At 35.4% G+C, this 20,236-nt stretch overlaps 1 protein-coding gene across 3 annotated transcripts in view; it reads left to right on the top strand.

Annotated features, from left to right (window-relative positions):
* GRM1 (glutamate metabotropic receptor 1) overlaps positions 1-20,236 on the top strand; it is a 358,927-nt gene that overhangs the window by 101,932 nt on the left and 236,759 nt on the right. For all 3 annotated transcript variants that reach the window (XM_060114929.1, XM_060114927.1, XM_060114930.1), the window contains exon 2: positions 7,142-7,391. In XM_060114929.1, coding sequence (XP_059970912.1) covers positions 7,142-7,391 — 250 coding nt within the window. The remainder of the gene's footprint in view (positions 1-7,141; positions 7,392-20,236) is intronic.

Genomic DNA, 20,236 nt, shown 5'->3' with positions numbered 1-20,236 from the left:
TTATTGCTGTTCAAATCTCACTGACTCTTAAAGAAAAAAAAGTGGAGACTAACTACTTCTTTAATAAATTAAGGGTACTCATATCAGATTTTGGAATTTCAAACAGGAAATCTGTATATTTTAAACAGACTCTCTCAATCCAAATAGGTATGTGCCTATTTCACAGGAAATGGCACATGGTTTATGGTCAACTTTGTTGAAGAACAGTAACTATAGGGAATTCCCTGGTGGTCTAATGGTTAAGAATCCACACTTCCACTGCAGGGGTTACAGGTTCAGTCCCTGGTCGGGAAACTAAGATCTTGCATGCCCCACTAAGTGACTATAACACTGGTATTTCTTATTTCTTATAGGAAGAAAAATTGTTACATTGTTCTTGTGAGAGGTTCATTTCCCTTCTGGCAAAGTTTCCTGAATACCCCATAATAGCTATGCTTGGCATGATAGTCAGATAAAAACTATACCCTATGTATTTTTATTTCAAAGATTTTTATTAACAACATAATACATGATTATTTAGTTAAATTACAAAACAAAGATAATAAAATATAAAAACATAATTATATATAATTCTGAAAAAACTGTTAATATTTTCTTGCATATTCTTCAAACTTTATATATATATACATATATATTAAAAATTGGCTTTATATTTTACACACTATTTTAAACTTTTTTGTACTTAACAATATGGCTTTCCTTTTACGTTGAGTACTTTACATCATCCTAGAAAATGGTTGCATATATTCTTTATTCCATTCCATTATAATTATTTAAACATCTCCTATTGTAGAGAATAGTTTTTTTTCTTTTTTTTTTGGTTTCTGTTATATTTTCCAATGTGTGCTGTGCTGGAGTTCCTTGTAACTGGAACTTGATGGACAATGAAATTATTTTCTGAAAACTAAATTTCTGAGTTAAAAAATATGAATGTAATTTAAAACATTGTTACTACAAATTTTCCACCAAAAAGGTGGAACAGTTTCTACTACCATTAACAGTATATGAGTGCTCATTTCCATGAACTCTTGCCAACACTAGGTATTATCTAAAAAGGAAACTATTGTGTGTGTGTGTTGGGGTTACTTTTTCTGAACTTGTTACTAGATACAATTTTCCCAGTTGTGATTGTATATTCAGTATCACATAGGCAGGGATAGTGGACAGGTATGATAGGGGCTGCTTCTGTGAACCTGTTTTCTCCATGTGAAAACTGAAATGGAAAATGCCACTTTTCTGCAAGAAGGATGATGTCCTTTTGTATTTTTATACCACTTACATTTTGTCTTCTCTTAACTTCTTTCTCCATATCATAAAGAACTTGAGTTAGAGAAACAACAAGCTGGGTTATTGCATAAAGCTCTAAAATAGATACAGTGGCTGAAACTTAAAGAAGACTGTGACAAGAGACTCAAAATAGACAAACACAGACTTCTGAATGCATTGTGTAAACACCAATAGTCCAAAAATAAAATGGAGAAGGAATTGCTTTGGGCAAGTATGACAGAAAAAGTGATCTAGGAATAACTTGGGAACAAGGTGACCATGAATGGAGAGCTGAACACTTCAGTTAAAGAAACAGTCACAAGCTTGGGTTTTATAAATAGAAACACAGAAATAAAGGAATTTAAAGCTCTTGAGTCAATGATAAAGCCTTATGTCCAATTTTAGATTCTACAACTTTAGAAAAACATGTAGAATAAAAGTAGGCACCATCCCCTGAATTTTTCTTTGTTCCAGGAACTTTACATTCATTAACACATATACTTCAATAATCATGACAAGTCTTTAAGATGTATGTTATGACCCCATTTGCACAAAACCTAAAGAAAATACTTTAAGGCTATCTCCTCATCTAGGATCCAGGATTCAAACCAGGTTGATCTTCTTCCAAGGCTCATCCTCTTATTTACTCAGCTATAAGGCATACCTGAAAACATGATGGGGCAAAAGGACAAAGATTAATCAGTCCTATTGCATAGAGACGACAGTCACCTTTTGGTAAATCTCCTTCTTCCACTTGGATGCTATAACTCTACCTGCCCAAACTGGGGTAATTAAAGGTGGGGTTGTGAAATTTCTGATAAAAAGGATTCTCTTCTGTTTTCTCTGATCACCTTGTGTCAAGCAGTTCCTTCACTGACCTTGCATATAAAATCCCTTATGTGCTTCTAAGGCAGGTGATGACTCATTCACCTCTGACGGACCAGACCCATAATGCTGACTGCAGGTGTGTGGATGGAAGCAGGGAAACATAACACTTTCTACGTATTAAGTGGGAGAACCAAACAAATTAAAAGGTTGCCAGGAAAGGTTAAAATAATAGGAGTTGTTTCCCTGGGAGGAGAGAAAGCTGAACTGTGGCTTCCAGAAAGACTTTTTTTAAAAAAAAAGAAAGAAAGAATTCAAAGAAACTGATACCTGCCTCCACTGAGAGTGAAGAGGATATGAATTTACATTTTGTTGTACAGGATTTAGATCAAAAAGAAGAATTTCTTGATAGTGATGATTGTTGAATATTGGCAGTAGATTTCCAGAAGGTGCTGTGAAATCAATTTCCATCAACATAGTTCTTTCAAAAATGGGATATTATCTTATTTGTCCAAGATGTCCCAGGAGGCAGAATGATCAGTTTTCAGGACCTCGGATAGGGACTGGCCCATAACGCAAGGGGTATATTATCATCCAGGAAGCCTAAGACTACCAAAGAATACCAATAAAGGGATATAAGCATGAAATAAGGCAGAGATTAAGGGAGTCTAGAGCATAAGACTAGTGAATCTTTGAAAGTAATGCTGTTCCTTCTTTAAGGAAAGTGAAGAAATATCTACCTATTTTCCCTGTATAAATGTGTCCCCTCATATAACTGAGGTGTACATACGTAGGGATGAGATATGTTGAATGCTGTTGTTTTACCAAGATAATTTATGAAGATGCAATAACAAGATTTGGACTTCATTCAACATAATGGATGAAGTGTTATTTTAGCCACCAAATGGAGTTCAGATTGTTTCTTAAATATATCTTCAACATTTTAAGAGTAGAAGAAAAAACAATCAATATAAAGATTAGCCTTAAGTGCCTCCTTTTTGCTATGATGACAGTTCATACAGGTGATTATGAAATGCAAGACAATTTTATTTCATAGCTTGTTTGCTCAGTGTAACTTACCTACCAAATCACTACAAATCAATCTTTTATGAATGAATATCTGTTAATATGGTCTGATAATCATATGTAACTTCTTCAAAAAATCATATGTAGCTTAGAAAATTGAGTTTTAGCCATTGTCTTTTCTTTCTTGAGATAGTTCTAATTTTTACTTCTATTTTCAGTACCTTTATTAACTTTGCCCTTGTACAATGTCCACTTCTATTATGTTTAAATACTTTTATTATTCAATTATAGGGATTTCTTTGTAAACCCCATGTTTTCTCTCATTAATCTCCCCATAAGTTCTGTTTAAAAGCTTGTTTTATAGAATATCTTGATTTACCCTCTGTAAATCTTTTTCTCATATGTTTCAATATATTTCAATTTTATATTTTATGGGCTTTGTCAGATGCCACTCTTACATCTCTCTCTTGCTCTCTAGGTTTTAGGCAACATCATAACAGTGATAAAGTCTGTTATAAAATCTGTTACAACACAGCAGCATATAGCACATTTCCATGTTGCAATCCTGTAGTGGTATGCCAGATACTTCACTAGAGATTTGCTATACAGAATGGCATTCTACAAACCATGAACCTTCTGCTCCAATGGAACTTCTCTAGTCATTGCCTCTAAAAATACCTTTTGTGGATTCTCATTCACTTCCATTTACCCTGAAAGCCAATCCTTTGCTTACATTCTTCAAGAACTCATTTTCATTCCTTCTTTTCCCAAGAGTTATTCTCTGATCATCCTTGCTCTCTCATTCTGAAATTTAGTATTATGGTATTTTTCATTTCCCATGTAGCATATACAGCTTAGTATTGTTGCTGTATTTTGTGTGCTTGTGTCATGCCTTCATAGGTGTATTATAAGTCCATGTAGGAGGCAGTATAAAATGGTGGTTATGAACAAGAACTTCTGAGTTAGATGTTGAATCCTATATTCACCACTGTTTGATCTTAGGCAAGTTACATAACCTCTTAGAGCTTCCATATCCCCATCAGAGAGTTATAACTTCTATATGGAGTTATAATGAAACAATGAAGTGCCTAGGTATTTAGCACAGTGCCAGAGGCATAGCAAATATTCATCAAATTGAAGGCAAAGTCAATGTCCAATAATTCTGGGCAACTCTTTAAAGAGCAGAGCCTAGGGATTTTTTTCCAAGTTGAGAGCTTGATAATCTATTTGATAATTGAATAAAAATATGCAGCTCACCACCAGCCCTGAGTGTTAACATTTAATAGTACTTTTAAGAGTTTTATTATGTCAGTTGTTTATATATTCAAATCTCCTTCCAGGGTTACACAGAGAAGTATCTAAATAAATTCCTCACTACCAGGAAAGGCAAGAGGAGGTCTGGGTGGTCAGATGGAAAGGGGAGGGGAGACAGAGGATAGGTTCCATGTTGAGTGTTTTATTTTAAGTCTGGCATCCTTTGATCATGACCAAGGAGTCAGGCAAATAATACATGTCTTCTAGTTTTCTTTCTATCTGTGGAAAATCTGTTTATATTTTAAGATCCATAATAAAAGCACTTTCTTTTTTTCCCAGATTTTTGAGGTATAATTGACAAACAAAATAGTGTATGTTTAAGGTGTGCAATGTGGTAGTTTGATATATGTATACATTGTGAAATGATTACCAGAGTTAAGTTAATTTACACATCCATTACCTCATATAGTTACCTCTTTTGCTGTTTTTCTGAGAACATTTAAGATCTACTCTCAGCAAATTTCAGATATATAGTATATATTATTAGCTGTAGATTATTATATATGATATATATATTATATATATAATTACCTGTATAGTCACCATACTGTACATTAGATCCCCAGAACTTACCCATCTTATAACTGAGATTTTGCATTCTTTGGCCGACATCTCCCCAGTTTCTCCATTCTCCCACTTCTAGTAACCACTGTTCTACTCTCTGGCTCTATGAGCTTGACTTTTTTAGATTTCACATATAACAGATATCATACAGTATTTGTTTTTCTATGTCTGGCTTATTTCACTTAGCATAATGTTCTCCAGGTTTACCCATGTTATTGCAAATGGTGGCCTTACCTTCATTTTTACAACAAATATTCCATTTTATGGCTTATATTCCATATTTTATGGATAATATTGTATGGATAATATTCCATTCCATATATATGTATAGTATTCCATTCCATATATATGTATATAATATATATATGGAATATAACACTTATTACGTTTTCTTTATCCATTCACCCATCAATGGATGTTTAAGTTATTTCCGTATCTTGGCTATTTGAGATACTGATTACATTTCCTTTGGATATACACCTAGTACAGGGATTACTGAATCATATGATAGTTCCATTTTAAAATTTTTGAGAACTTCATATTGTTTCCCATAATGGCTGTGCCAATTTGCATTCCTGCCAACAATATACAAGGATTCCTTTTTCTCCACACCTTCCATACCACAGGTACTTTCTTTAGGCAGCTTTTTCTGATTCCTAACCCATAGCATCTCTATTAGATATTTACATTTGAGTTAGTCATGTCATTGCTACTAAATGAAAGTAACATGGTTTTAAGCTTCCTAGAGGTGATTTTCTTCCTTTTTTATATAGTATTTGTATGTAGTACTATCATCAACATAATGAGTACAAATAAGATAAAATTTATGAATGCAATGTTTAAAATATAAAGATTTATAAAAGTACAAGTCGTTCTTATATTAGAGTTACTTTGTAGACTGTTCCAGTTCTAACACAAACAAGCTTCATGCCTATTGGTGAGCCACTTCACTTGGCCCAATTTCCTTGCTGTAACCTGAAGGGTTTGCACAGAGTATGTCTAAGGCCTTTACTAGATTTAAAACACAAGGATTTTCTTATTCAAATGCATAGAATATTTTTGCTCCTTTAGTCTGCATGTATTTTGATAAAAGAGTAAAATCTTTTTCTGTGATTGTAGTCCAAAGGTGGCACCTTAGCAATAAAGTTGTTCCCCTTGTAACACCATCTTATGATGCCTTTTCAGTGCCTTTTGCTGAAAGAGTTGTTGGTGATGTCTTTGTACCTTGTAGATTCCTGAACCTGCATTTATTATTGCAAGTGGCATTTGATTTCCTTCCTCGTGCCCTCTTCTGCAGGCAGATGAGCCATTCACTTACCAGCTGCAGTCTTCCCCCTTATAATCAGTCAGTGCCTCTTGTCTGAGCCATGATGTGTGACCACAATCCATAGAGCTGAGGATTTTGTCATGTGTTAAATCTTCCATTTGGGCTTCACTGGACTGTATTAAGCCACTGAAGGTGGTTAACTGAAGAGGCAAAAACATTAATTTGGTAATTTAATCTTATGAAACAGGAAACGAGAACTCTTTTTTTTTCAAAAAATAAAGGAAAATCTTATTAAGTTTCATAACAAAGTCCATGAAACTTTTATAGATATTGAGGTTTAAAACTTTTATAGATATTGAGATTTATAGCTGGTTTTTGTCTGCATATTCTGGTCTGGCCAGGTGCTCCATTTACTTTGCTTACTCACTCTTCATGGAGATGTTGCAGGACTTGCTATCACCATGAGTGTCTGCTCTTAACCTGGCAGCCAGCTGAAGCAAGCCCTCAGATGAACACGTCTCATTGTGCTGGCTGACCTCCTACCCCAATGTTCTGACTTCTCCCACGTTGCTAAAATCTGGAACAACCACTAGTAATCATGGTTGTAAAATAGGGCAGCCGTCCCTCATTTCTCAAAACCTGTTTCACTGTGGACACCCTAGTTATATAGTTTTCCATTATTTTCACAGAGTTGATAGTTTGATTACATTTGATTATTCTCTTTAGTCCATCCAGATCTTCCTTCAGTCCCAGTTATATTTACAAATTATTTGGCAAGTCTGTCCTCTTCATTCCCTGTGACTAATGAGTCCTTTTCCTAGCTTGTTACTGCTGCTGCTGCCAGGTTGTCTTGAACATCTGCTGATTGTTTCTGGACAGGGAATTACGGGGAGAGTGGAATGGATGCTTTCAAAGAGCTGGCTGCCCAGGAAGGCCTCTGTATCGCCCATTCAGACAAAATATACAGCAATGCTGGGGAGAAGAGCTTTGACCGACTCCTGCGCAAGCTCCGAGAGCGGCTGCCCAAGGCCAGAGTGGTGGTTTGCTTCTGCGAAGGCATGACCGTCAGAGGCCTCCTGAGTGCCATGCGGCGCCTGGGAGTCGTGGGCGAGTTCTCCCTCATAGGAAGGTAAGTCTCAATCTCTCTCTTTCTCTCTCTCTCTTCCTCTCTTTCACACACACACTTTGGCGCACATATACTTGCTCTCACAAAACTGGACTTCCTGATTCCAAAGCGAGTGAGATGTGCATTCCTTCTGGATCTCACTGAGAGTGGGGCTATTCCTATTTTCATGATAGACAAGAGCAGAGCAGTCGATGACAAGATGATGAGACTATTTCAGAAAAAGGTGGGAAGTTTTTGCTAGAATGTTTTGTCCTGGCAAATTATTCTTTTCATTTGCTTCCCCCCTTCCACCCCTCCTCCTCCCAAAATCACACGAATGCTTTTCTCTTCATATTCCTAAGCATAGATATCTTAATGAGGTGTTGGTGGATGGAAAGTAGTAGTGAAGATGGAAATACACATTAAGATCTGAAATTTAAAGGGCTAGTTGAGTGCAGGGGAAGACATGCTGCTGAACTCTGGAACTTGATAATATAATATCTTACACTTATGGGATGGCTAATAGTGATGTTTTCAGTATGTAATTTCTGGAATTGCAGGTGGTGGGTTCCAAAGTCTATGTTCTTTCTAAATCATATGTACTTGTGCTGGAATGGAGATTTTCAGTATCATTGTATTTTTCGTAGGGTTTTTGACCTAATGGGTATCTTGTTTGGTTTACCATCTTCTAATACTACATAAAGGAACTGATCAATTTTTCCAAGGAACCTACTAAGTTTACTTGAATGAAAGCTTCCACTGATCTCTGACTCTGTCACGCTCATCTTCCAGATCTCTTTTTCTTCTCCATCTTCTCTTTTGGCTAGAGTACAATCTTTTTTCACATTTTGAAGTACCTTAACCAGTGACCCTTTTCTCTAGGAAACTGGGCAGTCGTGGTGTGGATATCCTCCCTGGACCTTTCCCTTCTGACATTGCACTTGTGATAATGACTGCAATGCTAATAAAATTAATCTCACCTTCATCTGGAACTAGAGGTACAGGACCTATCAAAAACTTTTGAGTAGAAGGTAGGGTAGAAATACAGCTAAATGAATAAAGAAAGAGAGGAATGATCTCTAGGCATGAGGAAGTATGAAGTCAAGGTCAAAGTATAATTCAAGATTAAGAAAATTATTGAATTTGGGTGAAATTGGCACACTGCCATAAAATGTCTTTTTGGCTTCTTCAACATGATGCAGTTGTGTGAGGCCATTTAAGAAAGCACCTCTAAAGAAAGAGTATTTAAAGAAGGAATGTTACTTCCTTCATGAGTGAAAAAGGATGTAAGCAGCATTGTTGAAGTGTTACATGGAATAAGGTTCTTAATATACGCCTCAGGACAGGTGGCATATAGATATTCAATCTTTTAATTGATTTTATAAAAATGACTGCTTTTATGAAGGGTGCTTGTTTTTTAAAAAAAATCTCATGTTTACCATTTTCAAAAGAAGAAAAGTCTGTTTTGCAGGTTTCCTTCTGTTTAATATCCCCAAAGAGAGGCTAGCTACCTAGATTCTGGAAATCTCGAACAGATGTAGCAAATATGTGAGCTTTGGGATATAAAGACTGCCTAATTGTGAAATATATATATACAAAATACTGCAGTGAGTAATTGGAGTGTAAAGAACTCATTCTATTATCATTATTTAAAAGCAGGTCAAGAATAATAATGTAAACTTATCTCTCTGGCTCTTGCTTACCTGCTAATAATGCAGCTGAGTCCCTCCAGGTATTTCTGAGTCTCACATGTGCTTGTTCGTGGTGATATCACTTCCTTTACTCCTCTCTTTCTCTACCTCATATCTTCTGGGTTCTACTGATGTATCCTAGAGATACTATCATCACAACAAACACCTGTGCTCCTGAGGACGCTGCTCCCTGTGCCAATAAAGCACGGAGCCCTGGAGATATCAAAACTATGCCACGCAGTGCTTCTCTGACTTTCTGGGCTATATTCCATGTGGGTCTATAAAAATGATATTGGCTTTTACTCTCCTATCTTAGAGGATTTTGTGGAAAACAGCCCTTTTTTTCATTCTTTTTTCACAGCTCTCTCCCTTCCCTGGTAAAGATATGAATCCAGGGGGAGCTGAGCTGGCAATAAAGACAAGTAGTAACACTACAGCATACCTCGTATCAGCTTTTCCTTCAGATGCTTGATTCTCCTACTTCCTGTGGGATGAATTCTAACCCAAGCACTCCTCTGTTCCTCATGCCAATGGACATTTGGTGAGCTTGGTTCCCTAGTTTCAGCAGACGTGTCCAGAAGGGTTCCAGTTTAACACCAAGCTGCAACTTCTAGCTACATTTGTAATGCTGTCAAATATATCTCTTTCCTATTTAAAGGAGGTTTAATTTACCAAATGATAAAATCCTTTGAGGTCAGGAGCCATTGTTTAGTTTCTTTCAGAATACGTGGTATGATTCTGGATGCTGCCAGATTCACAAGAGGGCATTGTGTAGATGGTGATGGACCTCTTTTCACAGAGGTGAAGATAAGTAAATCATGGTGTAGATTGCAGCAAGAGACATTTAGTTAAGAAAAAAATTAGAAATTCCTGAATGGAGGTTTGTACTCCTTTGCCTCCTGTGACTCCTCTTTTCTCTTACACTTCACATCCAACATAGAAGGAAATGTTGTTGGTGCTACAATCAAAACATATCCAGACTTTGACAACTTAATGCCTTTCTTGCTGCTACCATCCTACTCCAAGCCAACATCATCTCTCACTTGGGTTATGGCAAAACCTCCTAATTGATCCTTGCCTTGCCCTTCCCTGCCATTTATTCTTAAGGCAAATGGATCTTTTAAAAATTTAAGTCAGGTAATGTCTTTTAACCTTACACACTCAATACCTGAAAATGGCTTTCCATTTTTCTTATGACAAAGTCCTTGCAATGGCCTTCAAATTCCCACATTCTGTCATTGGGACTGAGTTTTTTACAATGGAGTAATAAACTATAATGACAGAAATAGAATTTTTAAATAGAAAGTTCTCCAAGATATTAAAAATATCCTATATTTAATGAATGTATGTAATGGAAAAACAAAACAAAACATGAGCTAAGATTTCAACTCTGCCACAAAGTAATCATGTTATCTTAAGTCATGTTTTGTCTCTGAGTCTATATTTTTTTCTATAAAAATTAATGACTTGGCTCCAGATCATCTTTAAATATTTTTCCAGTCCTAGAATTTATAATATATTAAGCCCATATGACTGAACCATGTTCAAAGGAATGTATTTATAGATTCATTTTTTCTAAAGTTATTCATGAATTTAGATTAATCAATTTACACATTTCACGAGTCACCTTGTTAAAACAAGGAGAATTCATTGAATACAACTACTCAGAATTAGTGTCTTAATCTGTGGTCATGCAACGTAGCCAGTATATCCACATGAAAATCAAACCTTTGACTCCGAACAAACTGGAATACTATTCTCACCAAGTAAGTTAATTAACCATAGTCAAGTTAATCATCACACAGAAGAACCATACTTTCTTGTTTCTATGAAACTGCCTCTTTCGAGATCCTTTTCAAAATTGGGCGCAGCATGTCTATAATTATATTTTACTTGTGATGGTGATGATGATGATGATGATAACATTTATTTAGGACTTACTGTATGCCAGGCGCTGTTCTAAGCACTTTTTATACATAAACTCATTTAATCATCGTAAAAATATGATGAGATAGGCGCTAATATTATTTCTATTTTAATGTATGGAGATGTAAAAAACTTGTCAAAAAGTCACAGTTGGGATTTGAACCTAGGCAATGTGACTTCAGATTTCATGCTCTTATTCACTAAGTTATATTGTGTGTGTCAAGCTATGATTGTTTTGTTTAAGAGACACTGTCTTTACCCTTAGTTTTCTCTCAGTTTGCTCTCTCTTCTAGAGATTTATTTCATTGATTAGACCCACATTCTTTGGAAAAATAAACTGAGGTATGTTCATGAGAAAATTATTTTACATTTCTAATTATTCTGTACATCTATGAATCCTTTTCATTTCTCTCTTAGTATTAAATGTTTTATATGATATTTCAGTAAAGGTGCCATTCTTTTCAAGCTCATTATTTTCATTTTAACACGAGACTCCACAATATCATTCTCTATTTGCATACAGTCTATATCTATGGAACTATACCTATGTAAAAGCTAATTTGGAATAAGTGGGTGATATTTCTCTGAAATCCTCAGTAATAACTATTACAATTCTAAAAATTAACTGATGGATTTGTTCTAATTCCTATATTGCTTTTTTATTTGAAGAAATTGAAAATAAGCATGGTTTACATGTGTAAACACATAATAGCTACGATTTACTGAAGTTTTGATATGTACTAGGTTAATAATATATGATATCTCCAGTCCTAACAACAACTCTGAAAGGTTGATTTAGAAGGTAAAGAAGTTAAACAATTACCCCAAATTCCTAAATTAATAAGTAGTGAAGACAGAGTCCAACTTCCTACTATACCATAGCATCATGCGGATATGTAAATATCGAATTATAACTTCCTCAATGATAGGAACCACGTTTTATATACTTTTTATTTTCTTATCATGCCAAGTGAAGTGTTTTGATGTGTTAATTATTTAATAACTATGTCAGAAAGCTTGGAGTGTCATAGTGAGAACAGGTAGCTTCATTGTGTGACCCTGAGTTCCCTTTCATTTTCCAGGATCAGTAAGTTTTACCTAGTGTGGTAAGGGTTGATGTTCTTCAATCAGCCTCTATTTCTAGAATTTTTCTGTAAAATTGGGACTAATATTTGCTTACCCGTCAGATTGTTGTTTTTGTCTAATCACAAAATGCTTACTTATCTGTTAAACCAAAGCTGAGCGTCAATATTGGGTCCCTTAAAGACACACTATTTTCTGAGGGCTAGTGAGAGCTTTCTGGCTTTAGTCCTATGCCTAGTGCTGGCAGTATCCTGGGTTTTTACCCTGCCTTCCTCATCTTGGGAAGCCCTTCTACTAGGTTTACATTCTACCTTTTTAGGAGTCTCTGTTTAGATATACTTAGGTATACCATATTTAATTATGTATTTCCTAGCCCCTTCTACTGCATTATGACATCTTATTTCTCCTGTAAGAAATAAGCATCCAATAAAGATAATTAGGTCAATAACTTTCCATCTCATCCCCTCTCTCTACCGTATCCTGGTCAATCAGTTTATAAGTATATGGTCCTTACATTTCACATGCCTATCCCTTTCTTATTGGTGTGTGTTGTTTTACCTGTCTTCCCTACCAACTCTGTAATCTTCTCACCTACTAGATCCACTTTCTGTTATCTGTCACTGCAGAGAAATCCCCATGCCCCCATCTAAAACCTGATCCATGAAAATACTAACACAATGACTTATGAGTTGAAAGCACGATGAACAACTTTAGGCACATATTCAGAAAACTGATTGAAATGAAGCAGTTACTTTATCTGGAAAGAAGCTTATAGTTTCATTTTAAAACAAAGGAAGCTCTTGTTTTTTACAAGGTACATTTTGTCTTTTTCTTCCAGAATCTAAACACATATTTAGAAAAGTGACCTCTATACCCTTGAAACATAAGATGATATACCATTGTGTTATGTTCCACACAGTTATATTTTTAATGAAAAATGAGTTGTTTTAGATCCCATCTTTCCATTTTGGAAAAAATGGGAAATATCTAAAGTTTGCAGCCTTCAGGCAAAATTGCAAAGGTTATGTGTTTTAAGTAAATGTGGACTTCCAGTGAAGGGTGACATCCCCCAAAATGGATTATAATCAAGTTGCTGCCAAAGCTGATGAGCATTTTCTGACACATAATGGTCACGACTTATAGATTCACAACCTGTCCTTCTCTAGGCTCCCAAGGGTGGAAAATGATTACTAACCTGCTGACAGACTATCGCTTCCTTAAAACACTCCTGCTCCAGAGGCAGATTAATGAGAGCTTTGTGGAAGATTACACTGTTAGAAAAAGACCATGAGAAATGTGTGCTAAGGAAGGAGAAGGGATTTAGTTTAGAGTACTCTGGAGAATAAACATCATTTGTAGGATATTGACAGCTATTTTGAGCATAGATCTCAGCCTCAGAAATGTTCAGGCTTTCCACAAAATTGGGGCGGCTGATTTGCATTAAAGTTAGTAATGATTAACTCTTCCTTTATACCAACAACTATCTCCACGTTTCAGAAATTGGACACCTGAAAACTAAAAGACTACTATCATGGTCTCTACTTGCCTAGGAGGTATTAGAAACATGGAAGGAAAGGATTTGGGGTGCCTCTGTATCTATAAGGCACTGGCTCAAATTTGAATGAATGAAAAAGGAGGTCATTTTGATTTACCCAAGTTTGTGTTTGAGGCTGATTGAAGACTACAGGGAATTTATCTTAATGAATTTTCATAGTTCCCTATGACAGTCAGTTCTCAACCTGGCTGCACATCACACTCAGTAGGCGCTCTTAAAAATGTGGATTCCTGGATCTTACCCCAGGCCATTAGTAGAATTTCTTGGTGAGGGATTTGGATCTTCTTCTTTTTTTAAAAGGACTAAAGATGAGTTAAATTTCAGAACCACTACTCTGTGATGCCTACATCAGTGTTTTGCACTCAGGTGATGTTCACTATGAATGAATTGCTTACAGGACATATTTGAAAGGGAAGATGAAGTGAAAAGTTTAACTCCACTGCCTGTCAATCCACCATTTTAGCTCGTTTTCTTTTTTGGATTGTATTTTGCTTTATTATTTCTTGAAATTTATTTATTTTTAAAATTTTCTTTTAAAAGTAAAGATACATTTGAAAGTAGTGTATAATAGTAGTAGCAGTAGTAGCAGTAGTAATGGTAATAGCCATAAACACTTTGTAACTCTGCTTATTTCCTGTGCTTCTGTCTTCTCCTGATGCCCAAACTGGCCTATTGAACTGCCCCCCTGAAAGCACTGCCATGTCCCAGTTCTCAGACTAATCAAAATGCAGAGTAAGGAGCACATACACTTGTGGCAGATTTAGCCTCTGCCATCTCCAAATCTAGGGTTGCCCGTGGCTGATAAATGAACTACTATTGTTGAGTACAATTGATCCTTGAACAACACAGGTTTGAACTGCACAGGTCTACTTTTACATGGATATTTTTCATTAGTAAATATTACAAGTACTACGTGATCTGTGGTTGACTGAATCTGCAGATGGGGAGGAAATGCAGATATGGAGTGCCGACTATAAGTATACATTATAAGTGGATTGAACCCCACGTTGTTCAGGGGTCAACTGTAGTATTCTGTGGCATGAATATGCTTCAATTTGCTTATCCATTCTCCTATTGATGGACATTTGGGTTGTTTCCAGGTTTGACTATAATGAATAATGCAGCTATGAATATGATTTGTGTGTTTGTGTGGACACATATATTTAATTCTCTTTAGGAAATATCTAGAGTGAGATTATGGGTCACAAGGTAACTGTATATTTAACTTTATAAATTACTTTATAAGAAACTGCAGAACTACTTTCCAAAGTGGCTGTAAAATTTTACAGTTCTACCAGCACTGTATGAGAGTTCTAATTTTTCCACATCTTCAAAATAGTACTGCCAGTCTTTTTGGCTTTTAGTTATTCTAGTGGGTGTCTAGTGTCATGTCTTTGTTGTTTTAATTTGCATTTCCTAAAGACTAATAACGTTGAAAATTTTTATGTACTTATTTGCCACTTTAATATCTTTTTTTGGTAAAATCTCTTACACACATCTATGTCCATTTTATCAATTTGTTTGCCTTATTATGAAGTTATAAAAATTCTGTATAACTTCTGGACCCAAATCATTTATAATATATATGTATAGCATATGTTTTCTCAATATGTATCTGAAAATTTAATTTTGTTCATAGTATCTTTGAAAAATGGAACATTTAAAATTTTGAAAGTTATCAGTTTCTTTCTTTATGGTTTATGCTTTGTGATCTAACAAAGAGAGCTTTATCTACTCCAAGGTTACAAACATTTTCATAGAAGTTTTATAATTTTTTACTTTTATAGCTAGATATGATTAAATCATATATTTGGAGTTAATTTTCACATATATTGTGAGATGAGTGAATACTTTTTTTATTTTGGACGTAAGAGTATCCAGCTTTTCCAGAACTATGTATTGAAAGGACTATAATTTCCTCATTGAAGTAACCTGTCATTTAGTTGAAAACAGTTGACTATATATGCATATACATTACTTATTTCCTATCCCTCTGCCCTATTTTAAATTAATTGAATATGTATATATAGCATTCCATTTTATCTTTACTTTTTTACTTAACTAGCTATCATGTTATTTTATGAATAGTTGATCTTGGGTTTACACTATGCTTTTTAAAGTTATTATTGTCCCCACCTTCTAAGAATATTATACCACATCACATATAGTATAAGAACTTTGTAGCAATATATATACATTTCTCCCTCCTGACCTGTGTTCTCTTGTCATGATATATTTTACTTCTAATTCTATTCCAAAATTCAAAATACATTGTTATTACTTTTGCTAGAGTGGTCAATTAGCTATCCAAGAAATCAAAAGGGAGAAAAATTATCTTCTATATTACCAGTATAATTACTATCTGTGATCTTCTTCATTCCTGTGTAGATTCATATTTTCTATGGATTATTTTCCTTCTGCCTGAAGAATTTCCTTTAACATTACTTGAGGAGCTGGTCTGCTGAGACAAATTCTCTCCACTTTTATTGTCTGTGAATGTTTTTATTTTGTCTTAATTAAAAAAATTTTTTTCTGGTATAGAAGTCTAGGTTGATAGTCGTTTTTACTCCCAATGCTTTAGAAATATTATTCAAATATATTTCTGACTTATATAGCTTCTGATGAGAAATCTGCTGTAATTCTTTTGTTCCTCTACTGTGTATTTCTATTATTCTTTTAAGCATGTCTCTTTATCACTAGTTTTCAGCAGTTTGAGTATGATAATCCTTGATGTGTTTTTTGTCATATTTGTTTGACTTGGGGTTCATTGAACTTCTTAGATATGTGGGTTTGTAGTTTTTTTTTTAAATCAAGTTTGGAAAATGATTGGCTATTCTTTCCTAAAATATTATTTCTGTGCTGGCCATTCTTTTTCTTTCTTTCTTTCTTTCTTTTTTTAACATCTTTATTGGAGTATAATTGCTTAACAATGGTTTGTTAGTTTCTGCTTTATAACAAAGTGAATCAGCTATACATATATATTTATCCCTATTTCTCCTTCTTCTTGCGTCTCCCTCCCACCCTCCCTGTCCCACCCCTCTAGGTGGACACAAAGCACTGAGCTGATCTCCCTGTGCCATGTGGCTGCTTCCCACTAGCTATCTATTTTACATTTGGTAGTGTATATATGTCCATGCCATTTTCTCACATCACCTCAGATTACCCTTCCCCCTCCCTGTGTCCTCAAGTTCATTCTCTACATCTGTGCCTTTCTTCCTGTCCTGCCCCTAGGTTCTTCAGAAATATATATATATATATATATATATATATATATATATATATATATATATATATATATATATATATTTTAGATTCCATATATATGTTTTAGCATACAGTATTTGTTTTTTGCTTTCTGACTTACTTCACTCTGTATGACAGTCTCTAGGTCCATCCACCTCACTGCAAATAACTCAACTTCATTTCCTTTTATGGCTGAGTAATATTCCACTGTATATATGTACCACATCTTCTTTATCCATTCATCTGTTGATGGACACTTAGGTTGCTTCCATGTTCTGGCTATTGTGCTGCAATGAACATTGTGGTACGTGGCTCTTTTTGAATTATGGTTTTCTCAGGGTATGTGCCCAGTAGTGGGATTGCTGAGTCATATGGTAGTTCTATTTTTAGGGTTTTTTTTCATAATAGCAATATTTTTTATTGAAGTCTAGTTGATGTACAATATTATATAAGTTACAGGTGTACCATATAGTGATTGACAATTTTTAAATGTTATACTCCATTTATAGTTATTACAAAATTTTGGCTGTATTCCCTGTGTTGTACAATATATCCTTGTAACTTATTTTATACATAATAGATTTTACTTCTTACACCCGTACCCCTCTATCGCCCCTACTCTCTTCCCTCCCCCTAATGGTGACCACTAGTTTGTTCTTTATATCTGTGAGTCTGTTTCCTTTTTGTTATTTCACTAGTTTGTTGTATTTTAGATTCCACATATAAGCAATATCATACAGCATTTATCTTCTCTGTCTGACTTATTTCACTTACCATAATAATATTAAAAATAGCAATATTAATACTACCAACACCAATATGATTTTCCATTCATTTTTAAAAGTCATTCACTGAAACACTGACTGGAAACTCTGGAGCAAGGGTGGAGCATTCCAGTATGGGCTTCACTTTGGTGTGATGTAGCTGCTCTGTTTCATCGAGAAACTCCCCAAATGCCCTGTCTATTGATCTTTCTTATTGGGTTTCAGTTTGCTCATAAAGGATTCTCCAATCTCCAGCCAAGAGGAAAAAGGGGCTGTACCATAAATACATTTCCATGTTAGTCCTCCTTTTCAGTGCTGTGCCTCCTCCTTAATTAAGCCTCAGATCTCTGAGTCCTATGTCTCTCTAGAATGTTTTCATAGAATAGCTGCAGAAAAAGAAGGATAACTCCTCTGCTGCTCAATTGGGTCTAACTGGAGGTGGGCTGGAGCCAGCATGAATCAACCCTCTGCAGGTGATGTGCTCATCCCTTCCCAAGTCTGAGTTCAGTAACATTATATTAGTAGCTTGAAATTACCCATGATGGGAGTATTTACACCATGAAACTTGGTAAACAGGGCTTTGTGTATGTGTGGTGGGGGGAGTGAACAGGGGCAGGTAGAGAGCTGGGTACCAGCACACTGTTCTTGCTTCTTATTAGACAACCTTTCAATAAACACACGAGTTTTCAACCCTATCTCTAATGTCAGTCTTATGTTAATAGTTTTTTTTTTACATCTTTAGTGGAGCATAATTGCTTTACAATGGTGTGTTAGTTTCTGCTTTATAACAAAGTGAATCAGCTATATGTATACATATGTCCTCATATCTCCTCCCTCTTGGGTCTCCCTCCCACCCTCCCTATCCCACCCCTCTAGGTGGTCACAAAGCACCGAGCTGATCTCCCTGTGCTATGTGGCTGCTTCCCACTAGCTACCTATTTTATGTTTGATAGTGTATATATGTCCATGCCACTCTCTCACTTTATCCCAGCTTACCCTTCCCCCTCCCCATATCCTCAAGTCCATTCTCTAGTAGGTCTGTGTCTTTATTCCTGTCTTACCCCTAGGTTTTTCATGACATTTTTTTTCTTAGATTCCATATATGTGTGTTAGCATACGGTGTTTGTCTTTCTCTTTCTGACTTACTTCACTCTGTATGACAGACTCTAAGTCCATCCACCTCACTACAAATAACTCAGTTTCGTTTCTTTTTATGGCTAATATTCCATTGTATATATGTGTCACATCTTCTTTATCCATTCATCTGTCGATGGACACTTAGGTTGCTTCCATATCCTGGCTATTGTAAACAGTGCTGCAGTGAACATTGGGGTGCATGTGTCTTTTTGTTTTTTGTTTTTTATTGTGGTACGTGGGCCTCTCACTGCTGTGGGCTCTCCCATTGTGGAGCACAGGCTCCGGATGCGCAGGTTCCATGACCATGGCTCACGGGCCCAGCCACTCCGCGGCATGTGGGATCTTCCTGGACTGGAGCACGAACCCGTGTCCCCTGCATCAGCAGGCGGACTCTCAACCACTGCGCCACCAGGGAAGCCCAAAAATATTTGAAAGGAAAAAAATATGTAAGTTTCCCTTCAAGATAAATTAAATATTGTAGTTCTTTCATGTTTTCTAAGCAACAAAGAAATTATATCTGATATATATCAAAATAATTAGTTGGTTCAGTAAATTCTTAGAAACAATAATTAAATCCTTTAACTAACTTATTTCTCTAAATCAACCAGTAAATTACATCAAATAATTACTCTAAAAATAGATTTTAGATAAAAGGATCTGAAATACTTGGATTCTGACCCCAGCTTCCCCATTTACTGCTAAGATACCTTGAGTAGGTTTGTAATCTTTCTACAGAGTGGCACCAATACTAGTACCCATTACATAGAGCTATTGCAATTTTGAATGGAGGTAATAGAATTTAAATGCTTAACAGAATTCCCCTACGTTGTTATTAAACCAATACATGTTAGCTGTGAAATTTAGTCCTATTACTAAATGGACACAGTCTGAGCCTTCGTTTCTTCTTGAAGTGTTAAGTATTTGGCTTCAAATCCGTTGTTATTTTCCTAACGCAGCACCAGGAGAGGAAGCAACAAAGTAAGTGAGCCCTCTATGTATGACCTTTGGACCATTGTTCCAACATATGATTTCCTAATCCCAACCCAGTGGAGTAACAAGAACTGACATGTATTCCCACTGTGACTTTCTTTGACAACTCACAGCAGGCTAGAATAGGATAGGATAGAATAGGCTGAATCATTTTTTAATCTTAAAAATTTTAGATTATCTTCATTCTCTGTCTGCTTGATATATTCTGAAAACAGTTTGCACAAGTTAAATTTCATCTTTTTCCTTCTAGAATACTATTAAATGTGTATTTAAAAAATCTGGTTCTCTTTTATTTTCTAGAAATCTATAAAACATGTACATATATATATTCACACGTTTAATATTCCTAAATTTCTGTTTTGGAATTTTTATATCACTTTAAAATCTGATATTAACATATTTGCAACTATTCTGAGCTAGATAACTTATGAGTGATATTTTGATATCATTAATTTCATTAGTTTCTCAGTTATTTTTTAC

This window comes from Mesoplodon densirostris, chromosome 12 (assembly GCF_025265405.1).
Source record: "Mesoplodon densirostris isolate mMesDen1 chromosome 12, mMesDen1 primary haplotype, whole genome shotgun sequence".
Lineage (NCBI taxonomy): Eukaryota > Metazoa > Chordata > Mammalia > Artiodactyla > Ziphiidae > Mesoplodon > Mesoplodon densirostris.
This window is presented reverse-complemented; position numbering and strand designations above follow the sequence as displayed.